The sequence below is a fragment of the Branchiostoma floridae genome, chromosome 5 (genome assembly GCF_000003815.2).
Source record: "Branchiostoma floridae strain S238N-H82 chromosome 5, Bfl_VNyyK, whole genome shotgun sequence".
Classification (NCBI taxonomy): Eukaryota; Metazoa; Chordata; class Leptocardii; order Amphioxiformes; family Branchiostomatidae; genus Branchiostoma; species Branchiostoma floridae.
The window spans coordinates 9,321,478-9,346,891 of record NC_049983.1 but is presented as its reverse complement, the minus strand read 5'-3'; the positions used below and the strand labels follow the sequence as shown (position 1 = coordinate 9,346,891).

Here is a 25,414-nt window from a genome sequence, read left to right as displayed (position 1 = left end):
GATTTAATAACATGATATAATATATGTCGGAGTAGATATTGCAATATGGTGGAATCTACAGGTAGAAAACCTGATGCTAGGAATATGTTAGGACGGTGTTCTTTTTCTAAATACTACATTTGAAGTCAGCTCATTTTAAGTGACATGAATCGAAGCTTAATTGTAAGGGAATATCTTTGAATTCACAGACTTCAATGGAGATCTCTACATGTAAAATAGCAGAATATTTGCCTTAACTGGCTGCTGCTGGGTTTGGTCCTAGACTAGGCAGAGATTTTATTATTTCCACTCACGATTGGTTAGTGTCGATGTCCAGTTTCACCGTCTGGACGTCCTGCTCAGAGCGGTCCTGTCGGAAGAGTCTTGGACGGACCTCCATCTTGCCGCTGACGTCAGACTTCATCAGGAAGGCGGAGTTAACATCAAGCGACAGCGGAACGCCCAGCTCAGTCGGGATCTGTCGGGAAGCCTCCACCACCTTTGTAGCTTTCCTCAGCTGAAGGTTCACACCCTTCCTCATCAGTTGTTCGGCTACGGTTGACACTGGCAGGCTCCCTTGCTCCATCATGTATTGGATGTCCTCCTTCTTTAGCTGGTCGTAGCGAATCTCATTGCCGTAAAACTTGATGTAGCTGTGTCCTCGTGGGTCCTCCGGTCGGCGGGTCTCGATAGGGAGCTAAGACGGTCAAAGAATTGTTCATATTTCCATTCCATCAGATACTTCTGATGCAAAACAGCGTAAAAAGTATTGATCTTTTGTATGCTGTCCTTTTCACGTACGACACTAATAGTAATACCAGTATATAGTCTGTTTTCAAGTCACATTCATTTCACCGCAATACCTAATTTCAAAACCTCTGGAGCTGTCTGGGTACATAGATTGTAATTTTTCTTTGTTCGCAAGTGACGTGTGTGTATATTCAATTGTTATTATGTTGTGTTATGTTATAGTATGTGTCTGACATTACAAATCACAAAAATGTATGTTAATACTGAATGTCCATTTTGTTGGAGGATTGTCTGCTTTAGAGGTCAAACTTTGATAAACAAAGTGGCACGCCACCACAATGTCCGAAAAGAAATATCGAGCGTAAATATAGGAATATACTTTGGTTACAATTCAGTTACTATATTATCACTAATACCTTCTGGTTCATCTTGTTCATCAGTTTCAGATGCTGACTGTCCCAGGCGTTGTCCTCCCGACTGCGTTCCTTGCTCTTCCTCTTCAGATAATCGAAGACGTTTTTCTTTTCGTCAGATTTCTTGCCGTACAGTGACTCCATGATTGGCTGCAGGCCTTCCAAGCGGACGCCGGCCTCTAGGAGGTCCATGTGGTAGCCCATCGCGTGAAGTTCTACATTCGCTCTGGCAAATCTTGGCCAGATAGACGTCTTGTTGCCAATGATGTCCAGGTCCAGCGATGCACCTGTCTTCATTCCATCTGTTAGAAGACATGTGGAATAATCGAAGATACGTTTATTGCAAATTCTTGTACCATGGCGAATTGCAGGTAACATGAAAAGGTCGGACAAATACAGCATCTGTCTACAACGGTCTAAAAGCGTCATCCGAGTTCTAAATTATTGAGTTTGACTTCTTTTTCTGAGATATTGGAAGACGAAGGATCCCACTTTTTCTGTTATATGTCGGTTCTGTGATGAAAGGAGGAAAGTAGCTTTCCTTTTGCTTGTAAACGTGGAGAGATTAGGATGGATATCTAAGAACGGCTGTGGAATTTAGGGGTGTTATACAAACTACAATTTTTACATGCCCTTAACGGTTAACTCTTCAAAAAATACCATTGATAGTTACGGACCTTAAACACCGTGTCGGAAGACGATAATCAATCATGGACTTTTGAAAATACCTACATGTACAGAAAGGGCCTGTGTATATTTACCGTCAAATATCTGCAACTGCTTGCTCTGAGAGTACTGGAGTCCTTTGTTGAAAGGCTTGGCCAGACGGAGAGCCAGCATGTACACCGGCTTTATGCCCTTGTCTTTAGGCAGCTGGCTCTCAGATATCTTCTTCAAGTATTGGTAGACAAACTGGCCAACCTAAAACAGACAATAATCAACATCTTATACACCGAACAAAAGAAAACAAGTACTTAAAGGAAGGATCAACATCATAATTTCTAGCACCAACATTTTACGACTCGGTGATCCGTTAGAAGGCAGGAGAGCACTACTCCAAAGACTACGGACTGATAACGGGGGACATGACAAAGATGTAACAATCTTTATCACCAACCTCTGCTTGGAGAGTTTGGGAACACCACCGCTTAATAGATTCAAGATTTTTGGAAATATCCACTTTCATGAATATAGATATTTCATGAATATCGTAACATTATGTACGGCAAAGTATCTTACCCTTAATTTGGGCAAGTCCAATTCCTATTGTTACTGATTTAGAATGTTCTGTACCTGGTTGGATGTTTCTCTTTGTGTGCTCTGAGCGACCAACTGAAGGAAAGAGGACGTGGGTTTCATGTCAGGGTCTATCAGCAAAGACACAGCGGCAATCCTTTCCTCTGGGTCTCTCTCGGGGTCGCTGTAAACAAGATAGAGGACGTTGTGGATCTTATTCGGCAGTTTCTTCGCCACATGGCGCAGGGCGTAGATGGCCAGGACTCGGAGCTCTAAGGGAGTGGTGTCTGATTCCTTGCCCGAGATAAGCTCTTCTAGCCGGTCCACCGTGCTCTCAAGGCCCGCGTTACCGATAGCCTTCAGGCAGGCCAGCTTCTCATCGTCTGACTTCTCCCGTTCAATGCACATCAGCAGGTTCTGAAATGTATGATACGACGTGTGAATACTACCACGTATGTAGGGTACAATTACAGTGGCTTTGTGGTTAGAGTTGTTAACTCATAACTTGGATTGACAGAGATCGGCTCCCTGACAGGGCCCTATGTTGTGCCTTTGGGAAAGGCTATTTACTGCAATTTCCTCACACGACTCAGCTGTCAATGAGTACTTATAAGCATCGGCTAGACGGCTAGAGATGTCTGTCGGATAGCATGTTAAACGGAAGTCCCCCGTGTTGGAGGAGAGTTGCGCGTTAAAGATCCCACCACACGCGCCAAGTTGTGGGGTCATGAATGTGAGTATATGTAGCATTTATTCCGGATATGTAACTTGTATTCTACATACAAACCCGATGTCTTGCGATATGGGGCCGTTTACCGGGTATACAATAGAAACAAACAAACAAATAAACAAAACAACAAGTACGTGAAAGGAAGACGCACCTGAGAGTATTTCTGCAGGAGTCTTGTGGTCTGCTCTTCGTCGTTTGGTAGCTTCTTTTCCAGTTGACCTTCCTTTCGTTCCCGCACCAAGCCGTTGACCATGGTACCGAAGGCAAGCCAGGCTGACTTCTGTATCTTTGGACTGTTCCTCGAGCGTTTGGATTTGGCAATATCCTAGGGAAAAGTGTAATCTTATGATGACATGTGTAATCAAAGCATGGATAAGTGTATGTTGCAAGGTGAAGGTTCAAGGCTAGTGTAAAAGAACGCAGTTGTCAGACATATTTGATAGTATTTTCGTCAAAGCTTACCAGCATTGTGTCGGTAGAAGTTGGGCACGGCTCGATAGATAGGGCGATTCCAGACAACAGCTGCTCGCATTCGTCGTCTGACACTTTTTCGGCGTCTACGAGCTTCTGCACAGCTTTGAGGCTTTCCTTCGTCCCCACCAAGGACAGGGCGTCAATGATAATCATACGTGTTTGTTTCTTCGCAGTCTCCTCTTCTGTTGTGTGCTCAGAGTTCTGGCGGGATAAAAAATGTAAGGTGGCGATAGCATGGCTATATGGTTCTTAACAATGCTTCAATTATTTCAATGTCATTAAGCGATCTATTGCCTTTGTCTATTCTTGACGTTAGATGTCTCCATGCCTTACACCCCTTTTCCACTAGATGCTACGGCCACCGAGCGACAAAGAAATCACAGATGTTCAATAAAGTTCATAGACAAAGAACAATTTTGCTATATTTTCTTGTGTTTTGTTGTGTCTTGAACCTTGCTTTAATGTCGTGCATCATATGCCATTCATAAAAGCAAGGGACACACTTTTGGTAACCGAATGGTTGATCAGGAATTGCAGCCTAGTCAATGGGAAGAATAGAATCAATGAATACCTTTATTGTACATATATGCCTACAGGTCGCAACAAAATGATGGTTGGCAAATACACGGAATATAAGAGGTAAACAGTCCTTCCTTTGATGGTATAGTAATATAGGAACCACTACAGTTACAAACCTTGTTTGGCACTTCCAATTTGTAGTCTTCAAGAATCTCCAGGAGTTGATGTTCGTTGAGAGTCCTGAGTTCCCGCACCAGTTCCATGAACTTCCGCGGCGACTCCGGTGTGATGGCACCGCCCATCTCAACAGACAGGTCGCGAGAAATACGCTTAATCTGCAAAATAATGTTAACGTTATGGTCGTACCGTGAAATACACACTAAATGAGACATGAGGTTTATGGAAGATAATAACTGAAATCGATTGTCTTAGTTTTACGAATAAGTGATCATAAATCATATAGATGTGTTTGGTTTACTTTATTTCCATCTCCATTTGTGATACATCACTACTTTTTCTGGAGTCCAAATTAAAATAATACAAGACATGACAACAGAAATATACAACAAATTATGACTTTGAATTAACAAAAAGCAAACATAGAGTGAACTCAAAATCAGTGATAGACGTACGTCAAGGTAAAATAAGATAAAAGGTAAAATAAGATAAATGAAAACATAAGATATGAAACAGAATGATCTCATAATGTTTATTTTGTACCTAAGTACATGTAGTAGTAGAAATACTAATAAAGCAAATATATTATACATGCACACTACGTGTCTTATCTCACCATCTCTTTCCTTGCACTTGTCACCTCGGCTTTCTCCGGACCGCTAAGACGGTCCTGGTCCTCGTTAAGGTGCTCATTTTGCTCGAAGACGTACTTCAGATCTCCTTTATTCTGTGGATGGGTTGGTCCCGGCATCAGCGTAGTCAACTCCTTGAAGTCGACCATCTTTAGGTTCTGACTGTGGTAAAACATAGCAGAGAATTTACCAACTTAGTTACTAACATTAGATGTAGGTAAAGTTTAATGACATGAATGCACCTCGTGAATCAATTTGATGTGTTGGAGCAATAGGATAGTCATCAAAAAAGGTAAAGGTAAAGATAGTCCCCTAGCCTTTTGAGGCCGCAGGGGCAGTGGGTTGTTATCAACTGTGTCTAGGACACAGTATTGGAAGGTGGAGCCCATCCCTCTCCTTCCACCGCCTTTTACCTCCCCAACCGAATTCAAGTTTCCATTTTTACACTTTAAGGTCGAGTGAGGAACGAAGTGCCTATCCCAATGACGCAACATCGGTTGCATTTCAGGGGATTCAAATCCAAGACCTCTAGGCTCTGAGTCTTTCACTCTAACCGTTACACTAATACAACGCCATGTGTCACTATACTATGCTTTGTTTCGTAAGGTATTGATATAACGTTACATACTTGGAATACGTGACCACATTGCTCCCCTGGTTGGAGTGCGGTTGGAACACGTGTTGTCCACGGGACTCCACAGCATGAATAGTAAACCTGTCCGGACGCAGGTCGTCTACGACTACTCCGACACGCATGGCGACTGTAGACTGGAGTATCTTCTTAGGGTCCTCCTACGTTGGAAAAAAGTTACAAGAATCTTTCAACATTGTACCCCGACCTTTCGTCCCTTCCTAAAGACGGGTGCAGTCCCAACCGAGATGCCCTACCCAGGATTGAACCGTGGTCTCCCAGGTACCAACCAATATAGGAACCAGGAGCTCAACTGTTAGGCTGTTATCAGTTGAGCTACAGGTATATCACTGATAATCACGTTAGATAGGATATTATGTGAACTTAATCTTCCACATACCTCTCCGGCCGCCAGGAATTACAGTTGTTTTTTTTTTTAAATAGATATCGCCAAATATTATTTTTGCACAACCCAGTTGGTTTTGGAACGCAAAGTATTGTTAAAGTAAGTGTAGGAATCGCAACGCAAACGAACAATACATTTACGTTAGTTGGTAACCAGACAATATGAGAGACAAAGACGTTTGTATTGTGGATAACATAAGGTATGCTGCAGTATCATATCACGAAGTTGGTGCTAACAGAGATCTCTAATATAATCTGAAACAAACCTGGTGATTGGGAATGAACGCAGAGTGCAGAGAGTGCGCATGCTCAGGTCTCTCCACGCAGTTCTTGAAGTCCTTGATTTTGGTGACCTCACGAACGTTCTTCCCTGCCAAACTGTTCCGGATGTTGTAGAGGGTCTCGCACTCACCGCTCACACCCTTCTCCATGGTGCGGAAAACCCTTCCAGTAGATTTGTCGAAAGACCTGTTTGGTGCCTCATCGCTATCGTCTCTGTCAAGGAGCTCGGACTTCATGGGGTTCATTTTCAGCTGTAACACATGGCCGTCAATTTAGAGCTGCGTGACTGTCTCTTTATAAACACTTCATTCTTCTTTTTACCTCTAAATAAGTTGAAAGTTTAATTCATTCCGTACCAAATGGCACATTGGGTAGCGCCTATCTCTATTTCTGTAGTCCTGGGTCACACAGCTTTGTGCAATACTACAGCAAGGGGACCAGACCACACACAGTGGTCTGTGTGTTCAATTACTATACTCTTCCCAGATGCTAAGTGCTAAGCAGGGAAAGCATCATGCACCATTATTAAAGTCTTGGCTGGCAATCGAACTTATGACCTACCGAATGTGCGGCGAACACTTAGTCCTTGCACCGGTTCAAATATTCCTTGGTAACTCTACTTATCAATATTTTCGGAGGAAAAGTTCGCATGCAGGCAGTATAAAGAGATGTTTTGTTTGTGTGCGTGTTCAGGTGGAAGTTCGAAATGGACTGCGGTGTAGAAGCTCGGACAATAAGGATAAGACTTACCTGCAAAAGGTTCAAAATGCCTCTCTTGATGTTCACAGACCATTGAGGCTCGTCGTCCGAAGTCTCGATGTCCCACACCTTACCGATCTCGTATCGGAACTTGATGACCTTTACAAGCTGCTTGCGGAACTCGATCATTCCCTGCTCCGACATTTTCTCGCTGGTGAAGCGGGTGAAACCTTGTTCTTGTTCATGCTCCACATCAGCGTTCTCTGTTGTAGATACTTCTTCTTCGCTGGATGACTTCCACCAAGACTCCCTAGAGCTTTCGAAGAGATCATGCTTGAATGAACCCTTGTACAGTTGCTCTGGAAAGAAATCTGATGTTGAGTCCTTCTCGGTGTTCTTGATCTTCTGTTCCTCCGGTGTTTCCAGTTCTCCACGGAGGGTCCACAGGTTGATGTTCTCGAGGCGCACCAGGACATCTTGTTGGGTTCGGAACTGCAGTCGGACGTCGGATGCTATCTTCATGCCGGAGAAGCGGTCCGATGAGTGAGGGATCCCCGACTTGATCTCTCCCTCATAATGGTATATGTACTCCTGGTTTTCGTCGTAGACTACGGAAGGAAATTTGCAGATCCGTAAAAGTATTCATCTTACACACTATCTCAACGTGTGAATGTTGAGAATTTCACTTCTGATGCAAAATAGCAAGACATGATTGGAAGAATTGTCATTTAGGAGGACAATGGTATCCCATTTCTGTACAAAACATTTGCCGGTTGGTGGATGTGGGAATGTGCGAATGTATAATTCTATGGCCTCAATTACATGTATAAATGCAACATTCTATGGCTTCAACCTCAGAATAAGTGAAACAATATGTGTGCCTTCAGCTAAAGTAGATTGAATGAACTTGATTGGGTGGCATTGAATGGAAACAAAGCACAACGTTTCATTTTGCCACTACGACAAACAAAAATAAAACGTCCTAATGACGTTGATTTGTGGCTTGATACCCAAATGTGCACTGTTGGAACACATCCCAGCAACGCTTGTTTGGCCAAATCGGTCTGTCACAGGTCAGGTATAGATAGCGTGTATCTGATGACAACCTCACGAGCCGTGCATATAGATTGTTTTCATGTGACGTCACAGTCGCGTTCGAACGTTCGAACGGCCATGTTGGGTGATAATACAACACGGTGTATTCCGTATTGCCCAAGGTATCAGCCCGACCGCGGGTAGGATCGCCCGACGGCCGAAGGCCGGAGGGTGATCCTACCCGCGGGAGGGCTGAGACCGGGGGTGATGCGGAATACACCGTGTTGTATTTTATTTATGTCATACCCACCTGAGAAAACCCATGTTTTGATGCAAAATGCGCCAGAAGTTGAACAAATTTGGTGCCCTCGAAAAAAAAGCGTTGCAACAGTTATGTTCCAACGTCCGAATCACGTATTCGAACTTTCGATGGCGCCGTACTCGGCCCACTCGAAACAGTTCGATTTACGGGCCGTACGGAAAGTTATCAGCCGGTCCGAAACACCCGTATCGAACGTTTTCGCGTCACAGGTATGACATAAGCTGCTTGCTCTCCGACACGGCTGTGTGTTGCACGTGGTGGGCCCGTACATAGAAAGAAGTTTTTTTTTGTTATTAGGCCATGTTGATTTGATTAAATGGATGACATCCTCTGGGAACTCCAAAACTGATGCGAGCGAGCGAATAAAAAAAAAGTTTGGCCAAAAATAAAAGTTGCCTCCAGTATGAAACCAAAGTGGCCAGGAAGGTTGAACATAGGACTTAACACACATAGTATGGTATACCAACAGTTAGATGTAGGGACCAGTACATCATACGGGTGCAAGACATTTTTTTCTTCTTGGACCAATCTGAAAAAAAAACAGACCTGGACAAAATCAGAGGAACAGGTTTCGCCAATCACAAAATGGACGCACACTATGTCGGCAGGCATTTGGGGTTTTACCGGGGGCCAAGAAGACAACAAGAGGAAGTCAAGTAGAGCTTATAGTCAATTGTACCAAGTTTCTATAGTCAAAGGTACAGAGGCAGTTAGCCTTTATTCCTTGGAGATGGGATTTTCAAATGCCAGTGGGAGTCCAATAAGCTACCAAACAGATTCCTTTGTAGCAAAACTGACCAATTACCAATGTTTTGAGTATTGCCAGTTCTCAAGTGTCCACAGACAATCAGGTCCAGGTTCAGATCCGGACCTGAAAATGATCCTCTGGACCTGAATGGGACCTGAATTTTCTGTACTGGTACCTCCCCGTACTAACAGTAGATTTTTTTTCTTTCTGTCCTTTCACATTTTATTCTTTGACTTTAGATTTATTTTGGCATTCTATGTCATTAGACTATGATTAGTTATCTATTTTCTGATACTTTTTTTTTAATATATGAAATATTTGTGCTCATTTTACAGCTGCCTTGCAAAATTTATTGTGTGGTTAAAAACTTTTTTTTTTGGAAACGGCCGAAAATTGGTGCGAGCGCGGATGTCATCCATATAATCATATCAACATGGCCTTATTTACAAACGGGCTGGTTGTTCGATGCGCTAACTGCGAGTTCCATGAACTCAGGATACAGCGTACTCGCCGTTTCTATCTAACAACACAGTTATCCCTTTTTAACTCGATTGAATCACTATTCTAGCGGCCCGCCAACATGGGTCCCCGTGCGGAGTTTGCTCATCTGTGATCAATTGTTACACATTTAGTCGTTTTTTTTGTACGTAAAGACGTGGTCTTTTAGAAAATAGTACTCTCCTACAAATTTAGTCGTTTTTTTGTACGTAAAGACGTGGTCTTTTAGAAAATAGCACTCTTCTTTGGAGTAAAATAGTTTAAGAGTCATTTCATGGAATACGACCCATCTACGTTTCGTTATTCTAGTTATTTGCACAATGAGCATATACGTTTTCCACGTCAGAGGTTAAACTTTTACCTCAAGCCAGGTCATGTGTAGTGACAGGTTAACCGGTTAGACAACATCTTCAGACAGGGTGTGACACGGGCAGGTCAGCACTGGAAGCTTGAAGATCTCTAACTTTGTCACCAACTTTGTCTCACAGGTGGGAATATATTTACTGTGTAGGTTCTAGTTGAAGAAATGAAGGTTGTCTTCTGTCGCAGTGAGCAGGGTTTGAAAAGCTTCATAGCATGCAAGTTACCACGCACACATATGCGTAACTATTATTGTAGAAATTATGTAACGACCAAATCTTAGCCTTAGGGAATTCTTCTGGTTTTCATAATGGCGATACGATCGAATGTTTATCTTGTTCTCAGTTTAGCGTATTGGGGGAGAATACAATAACGTTACGGTGTCGAGGTGATGTACAAGTTGGTGGGGTTAAGACGTTGTAGTCCAACTTTGTCGCAGTATGGCTGAAAATACTAGTACGTAGTTTGGGTCGTTACACTTTGCACTAGATGTGTTTACAAAATCTCTCACTGGCTGGGTTTATTGAGGGACTGTCGGGCTAGGAGAGCATTTTTAGTCAGGCTATGGTTACTTACGAAGTAGTTGAGTCAGACAGTACCTCAGGCCGAAAGACAAGTCGTATGAAGCTCGTTGGGTGAACTACGCGTGAGTTCTCCAAATTACGTCGCGCCTTGTCAAACAACGTCGTAGTTGGCTGAAGCACGCCGTAGCTCAGTTTTGACCGGGGTAGAAAACCATTCACACGGAGTCAGAGTTGGAGAAGCACCAAATCTTGCCCCTTGTGAGGCAAGTGGATAGTGAGGGCAGCTGCATACTGGGGTAGACTGTGTAACGCAAACTCCGGCCGCTGTATAGGGCTGTAGCTAGTCTAGTCCTCCGTGCGCAGCCTATATGATAGGAGTGTACATAACGTTATATAGTCGCCCAGGGTAGCGGTAACAGATGTCCGGGTATTCAACCATCGGCAAGAGCGTTAGATCGTCGAATGCCTTTTCTCTGAAAGCATATGGATCAAGACCTATTATTGCAACTCTGTCCTGATATCTAGCCTTGGCTACATCACTTTATCATTCACAGTACGGAGACAAAACAACACACTTGAACCCGCCGCAAGTAACTTTGGTAGCGCCGTTCTGTGTTCTATATATCCATGTTATCATCCAACATGGCGCCCACGCGTGGCGAAGAGGTTTTCGAATGTTCTGTGAAAACGATCTATTATGTTGAAAGTGTTGGTAGACGGCCAAATACTCAGTGACATCCAAGTATGGAGTACAATCTCGTCACACATTGTAACATGATGCGCCCAATAGAAACTCTAACTTCAATGTCAGGATATCATTTTAAAGAAAAACCCTCATACTCTCCACGCAGAAGTTGATGGGGGAAATCGTGACAGAAAATGACGGCATATAACGTTAAGGGAAATGTAACGATTTTCCCCCATCGACCTCTGCTTGGAGAGTAGCAAACTATATCTATACGTTGCTCTGACAAGATCTCCTAGCTTCCAAATTTTAACCCAATGGGCACCTATTTACATGTAGTGCTACGCTTAACGTTACATTGTTCAATTAATGGTAACGCTCGTGCTAGAATGCGACTGTATGCTTACCAGGCACATCTTCTATCCGCAGGCTTGCCTCTGTAACATAAGTGTATGGTAAAAGCGTCAATATTAGTGCTTACTCTGCTCAAGTTCAAACTGTGTTGGAACATGTTCAGGATAAGGTAATACATAACCAGTGCACCCTGCTGGAAGGATTCCAGGTTTTGGGTCAAAAACATGTCTCAACGGCACATTGCAGCTGGTATGAGAAAAGGTTAATGAATTAACTTTCATTTCACGATGCAGGGTTTTGTCAGTACAGGGCATCGTGAAATGAAAGTCCCATTTCACAATAACTTGTACTAAACGATTGTTGATAGTTTCAACAACTACGATAATGCAGAACTCTCAGTGTATAGCCATTGCTCATGATACATTGATAATTACTACTTGAGGGTTATCAACATCCATTGCAACAAATATAAACCTTCTATGGCTGACTTTTTCTGCATTCTGTAACATATTCATTACATTTTTACCTAGAGCAATTTACAGACATGTGCATGAGCATGATAAATGATACTTACGGGTGTAAAGATACATAAAAAGGGCGATCTAAAGACATGGATACGGAGATGATAAAGTATACTCACGGGCTAGGCAGAGGCCCAGGAGTAAGAGAAGAAGCTTGTTCATCTCGGTGCTACAACTTGTAACACAGTTGGAGCCACTGAGACATAGTCTTCACACAAAACGGTAGTTATACCCAGTGGTAAACAAACTGTTGTTGAGTTCGGATGTTGTCGTGATGCGATGTTTTTAGAATAGACTTTGGTCTGTTGTTGTTTATCTGCTCTGAGGCAAGCTGACTTGGCATTCAGAAACTCTCTGAGTTGACATCTAACGTTGTTTTGGAATGAGAAAAATAATGATCTAGGAAAGGTGCCAGAATAGATGGATCAGCATGTCAGTGACTCTGATAGATATATGTTATAAGACACTGTTTGGCAATGGATGGGTGTAAGAAATGCTGACATATGCAGCATTAACTTGGTGGCTAGCACAGGAACTGCGATTTGTTTTTAGTCCTTGTGATTGCAGGGTATTTCATCATCTTGTTTGCCGTACCAGGAAGCTTTTGACTCAGCTATATGTGTAGAGAGAATCCTTTAACCTTGTCATATGCGTAGATTGGATTATTTGTGTACTTCGTGAACATTCTCCCTTTAACAGTATACTAACAGTATAGCTTTAACAGTATACACTGCATACTAGTAATGTTTCATATCAGTAATATTCTAAGATGAAGCCGGGACATGAGACGATATTTTGGCATTGCTTATAAAACTAGCAGAGTTGTCTATTTGAAAATGGTTTACCTACTGTCTACTGCTTAACCCCATAACCAACACGAAGTTGGAGCCCAATGGGTACCTTAGCAGGCTGAAAGTTAAGCTGACCCCCCAGAAGCATGTTCTTATAGGAGACCTCCTACCTCTATGAAATATTGACAGATTTTGTCTCACACGTTCAAATAATCTATGCAACGGGGTTTTATTTATCACTAACAATAGATCACTAAGAATGAAGCTGTTGTAGTATTTTCAAATTATGCAAATTATGCAAATTAGGCCATCATTTGCATTTTTGGTATCTGGTTATGTACAACCAGCCATAGATTACATGTGTTTTTTTTATTCAAGAAAAAAGGAATAAGCACAATGGTGCAGATACAAATCAACACAAATAAATGTACAAAAAACAATAAGCTACATGAAGTACATAGGATAAGTATGTTTGAAAAAAACGGGAATGATGTGATTTCTCATTAATCATGCAAATTCAGTCCTATGTTACACACACGCGCGCGCATACACACACAAATGTAAACACACACAAACACATATATGCATGCACACATATTATATAAAGTTATGCATATCATGACAAACATACAGACACGGCACACACACACACACACAAAGATGTTTAGCGCTGCTTTCAACAATACCACAGCTTTCAAAACCAAATCAACTATTCGGAGTTGTCTGTGCTAATTTAAAAGGGAGAGAATGGCGAGGAGATCACGTGATATTAGTTGTACTTTAACGGATGAACATGATAGACGACCTCACTCAGTCTAATACCAGATGTAATCTTTTTTTGTACTATCAATTGGACTTTCCATGTTCCATAGTCTTTCTTCTTTTCCCCAGTGCCTCGTAATGTGTTCATTATTTTCAGTCTACATGCCTCCATAGTCTATGCACAATCATGCGAATACACAGCCCTAAGGCACCGATCAATGCATCATGAGCTCATGTACAATAGAGGGTCATTGACACGCGTATTTTGACTCCGCATGTAACCTCGTGTACTAGTATATCATTCATCGGCGTTGTATGAAGAACGTCCAAGACCAAGCTTTACTGAAGTTAGACCACCAGCACCACCAGAACGGTTATACCCACAACGTGCAGCGATGTGTTTCCCTTGGCATAGTATTTCGTGTGTCTTTATTCCCACATTCCACTAGGGGGCGACCTTGCTGCGAACGCGCTGCGACCTAAAATGTGATAGAGTACCGGTGCTCAATGAATTTCATACATAAAAACTGGACTTTTTGCTGTCTTTTCAGTCGAACTTTTGTATTATGCAAGAAGATCCATGCAAGAAATCAAAGGTTAACTACATACTTCCAACTCGCGGTTTGGTCGTTGTCTAGTAGAATGGGGGTCTAGATAAATCTCACAGCGAAGTGTGTCAATTGCTATTCCTCCATATGTTAGAGATGTAGAAGTAGAAATGACTAAAAATGCCCTGTTGACAGGATCATCGTTTCAACATTGCTAATTTTTGCACTGTTGACAGGAGCACCCTGTCAGACCTTCATCTTTTACTGGGCCAGGTCACTGACTTGTCTCACATGCCTCACATCTTATATGGTGAAGTCACCATATGATTTGTCTAGCCTAAAATTCGGCTATTTCAGTCTTTTGTCACTCCCAAATGCTCGCTAGCTGCTAATACGGTTGGATTTCAAGGAGATAAAAAAGGGAGATTGTCAGACGTGTATGTGTATTGGCTCCCAGTGGAGAGTTTAAAAGCTTAGAAGCGGTTAAACCGAACAATGCGGCTGGGTTCCATACTAACACCTGTCACCCCCTTGGGGCAATACCGGCACCTAATGGCGCGAAGTAGTACTAAGAGCCCATAGATACTCTCCAAGCAGAGGTTAGACTACGGTTGTTTTTTGACGTTTTCAGTCGTTTTTATCAGGTTTCCTATTTTGTACTCTTTCTTGATGTCTCTCGGCCTAGCTAACCTCTGCTGGCACTGACCCCTCGAGACATCAACAAAGAGTACAAAACAGAAAGACCGATAAAAACGACTGAAAAACGTCAAAAAACAACCGGAGCCTAACCTCTGCTTAGAGGGTATGCACATATACAATACCAAGATGTTTTGACGGTCAGGATATCTTACAAACCGTTTAATTAGTACTAGTTGTTTAATCAGTACTAGTCGTTCGAAAAGACCCATTATCATTTTTAAAAGCACATTGTCATCAATAAATCCTAAGAAGAACTAAATTCATACAACAAGTCAGAAAATCCACTTTTCATTAAACAAACGTGGGTCTTCAAAGACAGTCAACCCCCTCCCCAGAGCAATGTATGTAGAAAACACAGATAGATCTGGGCTTGATATTTGTTTCACCTCTTAACGTAATCGTAATTTCTATGTCTACCTTTGTAATAATCCCTTGGGAAAGGGCTTGCAAATAAAGCTTTAATTCATCAGACCATTCTTTAAATCATAAAGGGCAACACCTCTCTCAAATACTATTTATTTCTGTACTAAGAATACGTCAACATTTAGAACATATCATAGCAACAAGAAAACAAAAACTACATATTGTCATCCTAAAAGTGGGAGACATGTTCATGTATAATGGCAGATAGTTGATTTATCATTGTACTATGATTTTATTTAACGTTATATATGTTATCATGATTTTGTTGGTTATAAAAATCAACAACTTAATACATCGATTGGGATTTATAAATGTCATCCCTTTATGTTCATTGCTTTAGTATTATTGATTCTTTTGTATCACTTGATTGATTTCAGTTAGGATCCATAGTATTTCTTTCTAGTTATTGTTTGTTTGTTTGGTGTTGTTTGAATCAGTATTTATGTCACTTTTTGCAGTAATATATTTTTTAATCTTCGGAGCAAGACATAGCTCTACAGCATGTTCTACGGTATATGTTCTACAGTATGTTCAGTATATGTAGACTCACATGTTTAGTTGGTCAACCAGTTGCCTGTTCTCAGAAATGCTAGTGTCAGCCATCGACAATAACGACATGTGTACTGCGCAGGTGCGTGACCGAGTTACACAACAAAAGGTGTTGTCCCGCCAGTGGAAATTACCGCCAACGGACAGAGCACGTTCCTTCATCTGGAATTTTGCAGGTAAGATTTTACTACATACGACTTGTTTTATCTTACAGAAATTAACTTAACACGTGTGAGATGATATCAGAAGGGTGTCCTCTCGAAATTGTTCCGTGTTAGGCCCGCCTTCAGACAGACAACAGTTTAATGTCGGTTGCACCAGCTTTGCAGTCCGAACTGAACTAGCTAGCTATCGATTATCGTTCCCGCGTTTTGTCGTCACTGTCGTGCGGGGTCTTTGTTTTCATTGTGCATCGTTTCTACCAATGTTAAGACAGCCGTCAAGGACAGTATTGTGACGAAGCGTTTCTATCGTGCCTGCTATTAACCATAGGTGGGTTAATGAAATAAAAGACGTGTATATAGTGACATGGTAACGTTAAAATGAAGGACACCAGGCCACCTAGGTGCTACATCGTGCTACATGTACCGTTTTTTTGCGTTGTATTTTTACCTTCATGAAATATTCATAAGGTTATATTGTCAGTTGCGTTTGTCTGTCAGTGTACAGGACTCAGTTCAATCTTCAATCTTTATTTATTATATCAACATTACAAAGGTATCCCTTAGCAGTAGTATCTCTGAATACCGTAAATCTTACAGTATTGAGTAAAATCACATTATAACAATAACTAGACACAGTAGGCATGACATGAACAGTACATAGACAAACAAACACTTAAGGATCAGTCAATGATTTGTTGTATAGTCTGATAGTATAGTGTAGGATAGACCAGTTAGTAACTCAAGAACGGATGCATGGATTAGTTTTATAGTTGGTGTATTTGTAGATTTGGGGACTCCTAGCTACTTTCCTTAGTACTGCAGCGGAACTTTCGGGTCTAATATCTCGTGCTCTGGATACGCTATAGGGTGGTAGTTTGGATGTTTGGGTGGTAGATAGCTCTTGTGTCCGGAAAGAATGACATAAGTTTGGATCCTCTAGCAGCTTTTTTTCGGAACTGCGAGGAGCATTTGAGTTCCAGAATTCAAAACAAGATAATGCAATGAAGGGATGAACGAATGTTCTTGATTTTTAACAAGTATAGGTAACATAAATGAAGACAAATATATTGGTATCTTAGTTATACAAATCAAAACTTGATTTGCATAATTAGGGCTGAAAATCTGTGTCTAAATTGTGCTAGATGTCAGATACCCCCTGCCCGCGCGTAGTACGAGTGTATGTACGTTGTTTTTTGTACGATGAATTTTATCGACAAAAAATTAATCTTTTAAAGCTTTGTGTGCTTTGTTGTCTCTTCAGTCATACTTATACGTTTTGCATGATAATTCTATTATGAAAACAAAGTCAACTTAGAATGCAGCGACGCTGTGAGATGACCCTTTCCACTAGGATGGCTCTCTCGCCATGCTCTCTCTGCGACCTCAAATTTGACAGATCGCTCAACGAACTGTAAAGAAAAAAAAACGAATCTTTTTACGATTTATGCGTTTTCTTGTCTTTTTCAGTCACACTTTGACATTTTGTATGATACGCCCAGTGTGAAATCAAAGGTTACACACATCCGTTTTAAGTCGCAGAGAGAGCGTAGTGGAAAGGGGGGGGGGGTCTTTATACCAGTATCACATTTGGCAAAAATCGATCGGACCACGATTCTGCGGCAATCACCCGAGCCTCGCTTATGATAATAACTTTATTGCACAACAATTGCACAAGGTACAAAGTATGGCTTATATATGACAGGGACGGTTTTCAGGTGAAAAATACACGCAACCCTCTGTCGATCTTAAATATGGCCGATCTTCCATCGATACGCCCGAAGATCGTGGATAATGTGACAGGGGTATCTAGCCTTTAGGGATATCTCCTCTGACGTATGGCATCTCAGAAGGACCGGTTCGTCAGGTTCTAATTATGGGATGACATCAGTGATATGGACTGTTCTGTAACCTATAACCTTCCTTCAACAGGTCAGGCTTCCGGAAAAGATGGGCGGTTACATAAGGGTCATTGACTTCTCGGCCTATAGCCTCGGCACGGAGAACATCTCCGAGGCCGACTTGGCAGCCCTGACGAAAGAACTCATGCACTCCTTCACAACGTCAGGGTTCGCTTACCTGAAGAATACAGGGATTTCTGAAGAGCAGGTACGTTTGACAACAGGTAAAGCTGTACCACTTAAAATGACCCCTTCCCCCTTATTTACACAATTAAGGGCACGCATTACTATACCAAGTAAATCAACACCAAGTTCAAAACTGTTGTGTAGGGCCCTTTCAAGCCATACTGGTTTAACTATATGGATGGCATCCGCGCGCGCGCTTTAAAATCCGTCCGTTACCAGAAAAAAAGAAATGTTTTCAACAAAACTGTAAATCGTACAAAGCTGCTGCAAAGTTGGTAAGTATGTGCGGTACGTTGCAAAAAAAGATGGACAACGGATACTAATATCGTAGAATGTCAAAGTTAATTCAAAAGACAAAGAAAATGATGCGAAAGAACTAGAATATATTGTTCTGTATACCATACTCTGTGTTTTTAGTCATTTGTTTAACCTTTCTTATTTGGCCCATTTTTTGTATTCCCACACTCGCATCAGTTTTCGAATTCATGAATGAAGTTATCCATATAATTGAATCAATGTGTCGCCAACAAAAGAGATATTTCTACCACAAGCTTATCAACAACAAAAGAGATATTTCTACCACGAGCTTATCAACAACAAAAGAGATATTTCTACCACGAGCTTATCAACAACAAAAGAGATATTTCTACCCCGAGTTTATCAACAACAAAAGAGATATTTCTACCACGAGCTTATCAACAACAAAAGAGATATTTCTACCACGAGCTTATCAACAACAAAAGAGATATTTCTACCCCGCGCTTATCAACAACAAAAGAGATATTTCAATCCTGAGTTTTAGCTAGTTAGGCTAAAGCAAGTAAATTTTATGGATGACATCAGCGCGCGCATTAATTTTCGCCTGATTTCAGAAAAAAAGAGAATTGTTTTCTTCAGAGATGGTCAACCTGACGAGAAAGCACCAAAATGGGTAAATATGTTGTGTTGTAGGTTAATCATTGTACTTGTAGAAGTTACACTAGCCAGGCAGCAATGACTGTAGTTATAGAAGTGAAACTAAAAACTTAGTTATATAGTTGTAAAAGAGGCACCAATATGGAAGCCATGAGTGTAGTTGCCATGTTGGTAAGTGATACCAGTCTACCACACTAGTGTCACCCTTACTACACTTGAATACAGAACTGAATGTATTGTAGGCTGTGATACCATGTTTCTTCAATTCTTGTTTTTTTTACGTTTATTGCGTATATTTGGAAAATTTAGCCACCTTGTTTTTTTTAGCCATCTTGTTTTTTCGCCCTAACTCACTATTTTTACAGTCTGCAGAGGATGTCATCCATAAAATTTACTTGCTGTGGCCTTACGCTCACAACCAGTTTCAGTTTTCTCATATTGTAAAGACTTTTTGCGCTATACCCTTTCACAAAGTTAATCACTTGCCAGAAAGGTTTTGCTCAGTCATAGATCTAGTCTAGTTTACAAGTTCGCTCCTTGGTAAGGCCTGTATTGGCGACCACATTCGCGTACTGGCCACATTGGCCAGTCCCTTTGATGTTTTCCATTGACATAAGCATTAAGAAATACATGTACATTTTTACAACGCCATAGTGTGCAGATGAACCTCCATTCTAGTTTTATTTTTATCGTACGTTATGTTTTCTCCAGGTGGACGCGATGTATGATGTAAACGACAGATTTTATGACCTGCCCGCTGAGATCAAAGAGAAGTACGCTCGGGCCAACGACAAGAACCGGGAGCGCCAGGGCTGGGCGTGCGTGGAGAGAGAAAGGTACGTCAGATTTGTAAAAATGGGTTCACACGTGCGTATACAGTGCAAATCCGTATGAGATCCGTATTACCCCTGTCACATTATCCACGACCTTCGGGCGTATCGATGGAAGATCGGCCGTATTTAAGATCGTCAGAGGGTTGCGCGTATTTTTCACCTGAAAACCGTCCCTGTCACATATGAGCCATACTTTGTACCTTGTACAATTGTTGTGCAATGAAGTTATTATCATAAGCGAGGCTCGGGTGATTGCCACAGAATCGTCGTCCGATCGATTTTCGCCAAATGTGACAGGGGTATATGGACGTCTTAGCCTCTACCAGGCTCCTCAGGTCGTTGAAAAAATAATCGAAATTGGACAAATATAAACAGATAAGATGCCAAAGGAGTTAGTTGGTTGCAAACCATGCTCCTCAGACAGCTAACCCTCTGGCATATCATGTGTCTATATTTGTCCAATTTCTTCTATTTCTCCATCGGCCTGTGGAACCTGGTAGAGGCTAAGAATTCCATACGGACCTCATACGGACTTCAATATGTACTCACGTGTGAACCCGGCTCTACCTTCGATTTCATACTGGGTATATCATAGAAAATGTAAACGTGTGACTAAAAACACAGAACACACAAACCGTAAAAAGATTTTTTTACACAATTCGCTGCGCGATTTGACAAATGCTATATGTCACAGAAAGAGTGCGGCGAGAGCGCCGTCCAAGTAGAAAGGGGGTATGACACTGGACCACACTGTTGACATTATGGTCAACAATAGACAGAAAATGCATGCACTGTTGACAGGATTATTGTGTCAACTGTGCGATGTTTTTTTCCACTGTTGATGCCAACACTGTAAATTTTCCACTCTTGTCAGGGCCATCCTGTCAATAGTCTCAGGGTCGATGACCTTTCATTGGGCCAGGTCACAGGTTTTCTGACCAGGCCTCACCAGCTAGCTAGCTGTACGATGCAATAGTGGTGTTCGATTCATAACCCAGGGGTTCTGGGTCCGAACCCGTTGAGATGTGCCACCGATGTTGTGTCCCTGGGAAAGGCACTTTACACGACTTTCCTCACCTCACTCAGGCGAAAATGAGTACCTTGCTTCGGTTAGGAACTTAGGCCCGTCCCTCGGATAGGACAGGCCCCATTTTTGAGGAGAGCCACACCTCGAGAACCCATCGCACTTATCGAAAAGAGCAGGGGTCCTTTCCGGTGTGAGTGGTTCAAAACCTACAGTACTAGCAGCAGATATTTTCCATGTAATGTTATCATGTCCAACACGTAGTCGCCTCTACATGAGCTTCTAATTGTATTTCGATCATGCAGCGAGCTCAAATCATCCATTCATGACTATAATATGTAATATAATGTAATATGTAATATGATGTCATGTAATATGATGTAATTCATACAAGGTTACCAATAATATTTTGTGGTTCAAAACATAACCTTGTATTCTTGTTTAGCAGTAGTTGTTGCCATTGGTTGTACCACATAGATTGTCAAGCAAAAAAGTTCATTCATTCATTCATTCATTGTCATACTTACGACATTGTGTCAATCTCTTTCTGTCTGGTTAGCTTAAGTGGACTGGCAGGAGTGATCCGACCAGGCGACCTGAAGGAGTACTTCGGCGTCAAGATCCCACTCACCGAAGACGAGGTTAGTATCCTTCCGACTCTACACGAGTGAAAGTCGCTGCTTGAGACCAAGGAGGTTATATAGGGTATAAACTCGAAAGGTATGTTATCAAAGACACCAAACTACATAAAGAATGGTCGTGGGCATTATTTGTGTACATTGCATACATTTCTATTTTTTCGTTTCTACAAACAGCCCGACCGGGCCCTCGTTTGGAAATGTGACGTTAGCATGATAATTTGTTGTTGTTAATAATCCCAATTACTTGCCATATACATTGTACCTGGTACAATTGTTGTGCAATAAATTGTGAATTGACTTGACGTGTTGATATTGTAGTTTATGACATGATAACATCTTTTGTTTTCAAATATTTTTTTACCAGTCTTGGCCTTATGAAGTTCCGGAGTTTGAGGAGACATGTTTGAACTTCTACGCCGCGTGCAAGGGTCTAACTTTCAGGATCCTGGAGCTGATTGCCAGGGGCTTAGGCATCGAGGTAAAGTTGTCTGTATTACTTAGTTGTATGGAGTGGGATACAGAGAATACAGCATTGTTGTACTAAACACACGGAACCCCATTACAGGGACTTTTTGGACATGTTCAAGCACATGTTTCATAGTCAGCGACTTGTCTAAACTCACTAGAAATATGAATGTGTCTGTATGACTTTGGTGTATGAAATAAGTTATGATATGAATACAGCATTGCTGTACGAGACACATGGAACCCCATAACAGGTTACCGGCTTCCTTGACATGTTCAAGCACACGTATCATTGTCTTAAACTCATTAGAAATATGAATATGTCTGTATTACTTCTGTATATGGAGTAGGCTATAAAGAATGCAGCATTATGTACATAATGCACGAAACAACATAACAATAAACCGGCATTTGCAGTTCCAAAAGAAGCCGCTAGGGGCCCAAACCTATACCACTTACTGTCGTCCCAAAGAGCTGTCTACCACTAAATAAGTCATAGCATGTCCAAAATTCGAGTTATCAAACCAGGATGTTCCACTGCAGTACCGTAACAAGTCGCTATAGGGCCCAAAATCTAATCATTTCCAGGTTTCATCAAGACCTACCCACAACCTGAATATCAATGCAATCTATCAAAACGTCTTGAGCTATGTTGGTCTTCTACACACAGACACACAAACATATACACAATACAAACGCTACCCAAAATATAACCTTTTTGGCGAAGGTAAAGACTGTGTCTGTATTATTTTGGTGTATGTAGTAAGCTTGAATGAATGATCATTTGATAACTGCTAAAGACAAGAAAAATAGAACCTTTACTATTACAACTCCATGTGCAATAGTACTCGACTGTACAAACACTAGTCTTAGTGGTTGCCAAATGTACTATTGCTGTTTTTAATAAAAAAATAAAAATAAAATAAAATAAATAAAAAGCTTGAATGAATGCAGCATCGTTGTACTAAGTACTAAACACACGGAATCTTTCAACAGGTTGCAGGCTTCTTGGACATGTTCAAGCACATGGGAACGGGCCCAAACGGAACCAACCTGAGGTCCCTGCGCTACCCGCCTATACCGAAGGTCGTCAAGGAGGACCAGCTCCGGTGCGGGGAGCACACGGACCTGGGCTGCGTTACCCTGCTGTTCCAGGACAGACCTGGGCTGGAGGTATGGCAAATCAGTGACTCTCTAAAAATGTAGACCTCTCTAAGGCCCAATTCCTAACCCGAGCACCGATCGGGTAGCAATCGGAAAAGAAAAAAAAAATATGATAAGAAAGGAAACCAAACACACAGAACGTGAAGAAAATTTGTCAGGAGCATAATCTGTGTATATTCCTCGGTAAACACTGTTTCGATTTTTCTTTTCCGCAAACATCCCGGCCGGGCCCCGTTTAGAAAATGGGACCTAAGCCTAACGCAAGACTGAATAGGAATGGATCCCTGGCTACTGAACAGAATTTTGTCATATGGACGAACTAACTGTTAGACAGAACTTTCTCCATTCTGTGTTTTTTCTTTCTAATCCGAATGGCAGGACAACTATCCTCTCAAGTCATGAAGGAGAATTCCAATCTATTTGAGAATTCAACGACACAATCTAATTCACTGTTCTATCTGTTATTTTTGTTCGGTCTGTTTCATTTACTCAATCTGCTCTATATATGCTCTATAAAAGTTATGTTACGTTCTTGCTGATACCGTTTTATCTGCTCTGTCGGCTCTATACACGCTATTCAAGGTAGCAGAACACAGTTTTCGGCCTATGGGGATTTCTATAGTTAAGGACCACAAGGTGACTGACATCGACGCTGACAAAATCATAGTAGGGATCAGTTCTGCTTGATATTGATAGACGTTTAACCTTTATCTTTAAAACATGTAGCCTGTGGGGACCTCTCCAACGCAAGATTAAAGGGAATTGACTGTTGTACATGTATACGTAGCGGTACGTATTCTTCATATGAACGAACTATTGGAAAGAACCATAACGCATATTGTGAAACTACAATCGTGTAGTAATCAATTTTTACGTTTCAAAGGTTTCCACTGGGAAAGACAATTTTGTCTCAGCCCCACCCATCCCGGGCACTGTGGTGGTCAACATCGGCGACATGTTACAGTGGTGGACGGCTGACAAGCTGGTGTCCACTGTAAGTGAACTTCATTCATTGTGGGGTCGTATGGCGCAACGTCACGGTGTTTGGTCCGTAACCCAAAGGTCCTGGGTTCAAATCCCTAATGATATGCTGCCAACCCTGCGCCCTTGGAAACGGCACTTTACACAACTTTCCGTACTTTACACATCCCTCGGATATACTAATAGGACGTTAAACAGAGATCCCGTGTTTGAGGGGAGCCACATCTCGAGCACATAAAAATACGCTACACTTCACGTATCGAAAAGGGTGTGATCATGAGTTGATCAAATAAATCTGTCTGGATAAGCAACTTGCTCTTCAGTTTGTTTGTTTCTTCAGAACAAACCTGACGTGTTACTGGCTGTGTCAAAGAAAATGTGAATGAAATCATAACGGACCTTTGTTTTGTAATGGACTGCAGAAACACCGGGTGATCATCCCAGAGACGGCGGAAGGCCAGGGGCAGGGCCGCCGCTCCATCGCCTTCTTCGCCCACGCCGACTCCGACGTGCAGCTAAAGTGTCTGGACGGCTCCGATAAACACAAGCCCATGATCGTCCGCGATTACGTGAAGATGAAACTTCATACCACCTACCTTTAAGGCGTATAGTGTCTGGGTGAGGGTGGTATCTCACTGCACTTGGGGCACCGGTGCGGCACTGCTGGGTTTGAAAGATACTCAACGAATTCCAGAGATAATGAAATATTTTTTTGTACGTTTTGTGTATTTTGTTGTCGTCAAAGTCATACTTTTACGTACTACGCAATATTCAACTTATAAAAAAATCGGAGAAAATAATAATACGCAGCGAATGAACCCCACAGTGCCTCACCGGTGCCCCGAGTGCAGTGAGATACCACCTTGACATATGTACTGAAAAACGTAACGAACGTCAAAACGTTTCTTGCTTTATCAATACTGATATCGTACCAGGGGTGAAACGCGTTGCTACGGGTCACAAACAATTTGAATGATACCAGTGTAGGTTTTAGTCGTGTTTGTACAGTTTATAACACCACTATATATACATATATATATATATATATATATTTGAATACCAGAGGGTATATATTAGACTGTCTGTCTCGGGGATAACGTTATCCTAAATATTAATTAAGATTATCCTAAAGATTAATGTTTACAGGTGTTCCACAACTGGTGCTTTTATATGCTGTATTCATAAGGTGCCCATAAATGGTAAAAGCTAGCTTACGCGTCCATGGCCAATAGTGTATGGCTGTTTTAATGATATTTGCTTCCGCATTTCAGTAGGTAAAACATTTACACTTGTGTGCTGTAATGGTTGTGGATGAATCGCTGTCTAAGGTGTACTAGAGTATGCATTTCATTTTAGGTATAGATCATTAAAACTTTTGCTTAACATTTCACTTCTCA

At 41.7% G+C, this 25,414-nt stretch overlaps 2 protein-coding genes across 2 annotated transcripts in view; one reads left to right on the top strand and one right to left on the bottom strand.

Moving 5' to 3' along the window:
* The window catches only part of LOC118416140 (vitellogenin-3-like), a 17,644-nt gene extending 5,401 nt beyond the window's left edge, over window positions 1-12,243 (bottom strand). Inside the window, exons 1-13 of the mRNA XM_035821217.1 lie at window positions 12,094-12,243; window positions 11,507-11,536; window positions 6,979-7,535; window positions 6,213-6,479; window positions 5,539-5,702; window positions 4,895-5,072; window positions 4,278-4,436; window positions 3,571-3,783; window positions 3,260-3,433; window positions 2,436-2,795; window positions 1,904-2,063; window positions 1,146-1,444; window positions 294-676 (exon numbers count right to left, since the gene is read on the bottom strand). Coding sequence (XP_035677110.1) covers window positions 294-676; window positions 1,146-1,444; window positions 1,904-2,063; window positions 2,436-2,795; window positions 3,260-3,433; window positions 3,571-3,783; window positions 4,278-4,436; window positions 4,895-5,072; window positions 5,539-5,702; window positions 6,213-6,479; window positions 6,979-7,535; window positions 11,507-11,536; window positions 12,094-12,136 — 2,987 coding nt within the window. The 5' untranslated portion in view covers window positions 12,137-12,243. The remainder of the gene's footprint in view (window positions 1-293; window positions 677-1,145; window positions 1,445-1,903; window positions 2,064-2,435; window positions 2,796-3,259; window positions 3,434-3,570; window positions 3,784-4,277; window positions 4,437-4,894; window positions 5,073-5,538; window positions 5,703-6,212; window positions 6,480-6,978; window positions 7,536-11,506; window positions 11,537-12,093) is intronic.
* Window positions 9,908-25,414, top strand: LOC118416139 (2-oxoglutarate-dependent dioxygenase htyE-like). Its single transcript, XM_035821216.1, has 9 exons — window positions 9,908-10,018; window positions 15,829-15,922; window positions 17,840-18,016; window positions 19,621-19,745; window positions 21,212-21,407; window positions 21,772-21,885; window positions 22,869-23,045; window positions 23,920-24,030; window positions 24,440-25,414. Exons 3-9 carry the CDS (start codon window positions 17,858-17,860, stop codon window positions 24,617-24,619), a joined length of 1,062 nt encoding a protein of 353 aa, XP_035677109.1. The 5' UTR covers window positions 9,908-10,018; window positions 15,829-15,922; window positions 17,840-17,857; the 3' UTR covers window positions 24,620-25,414.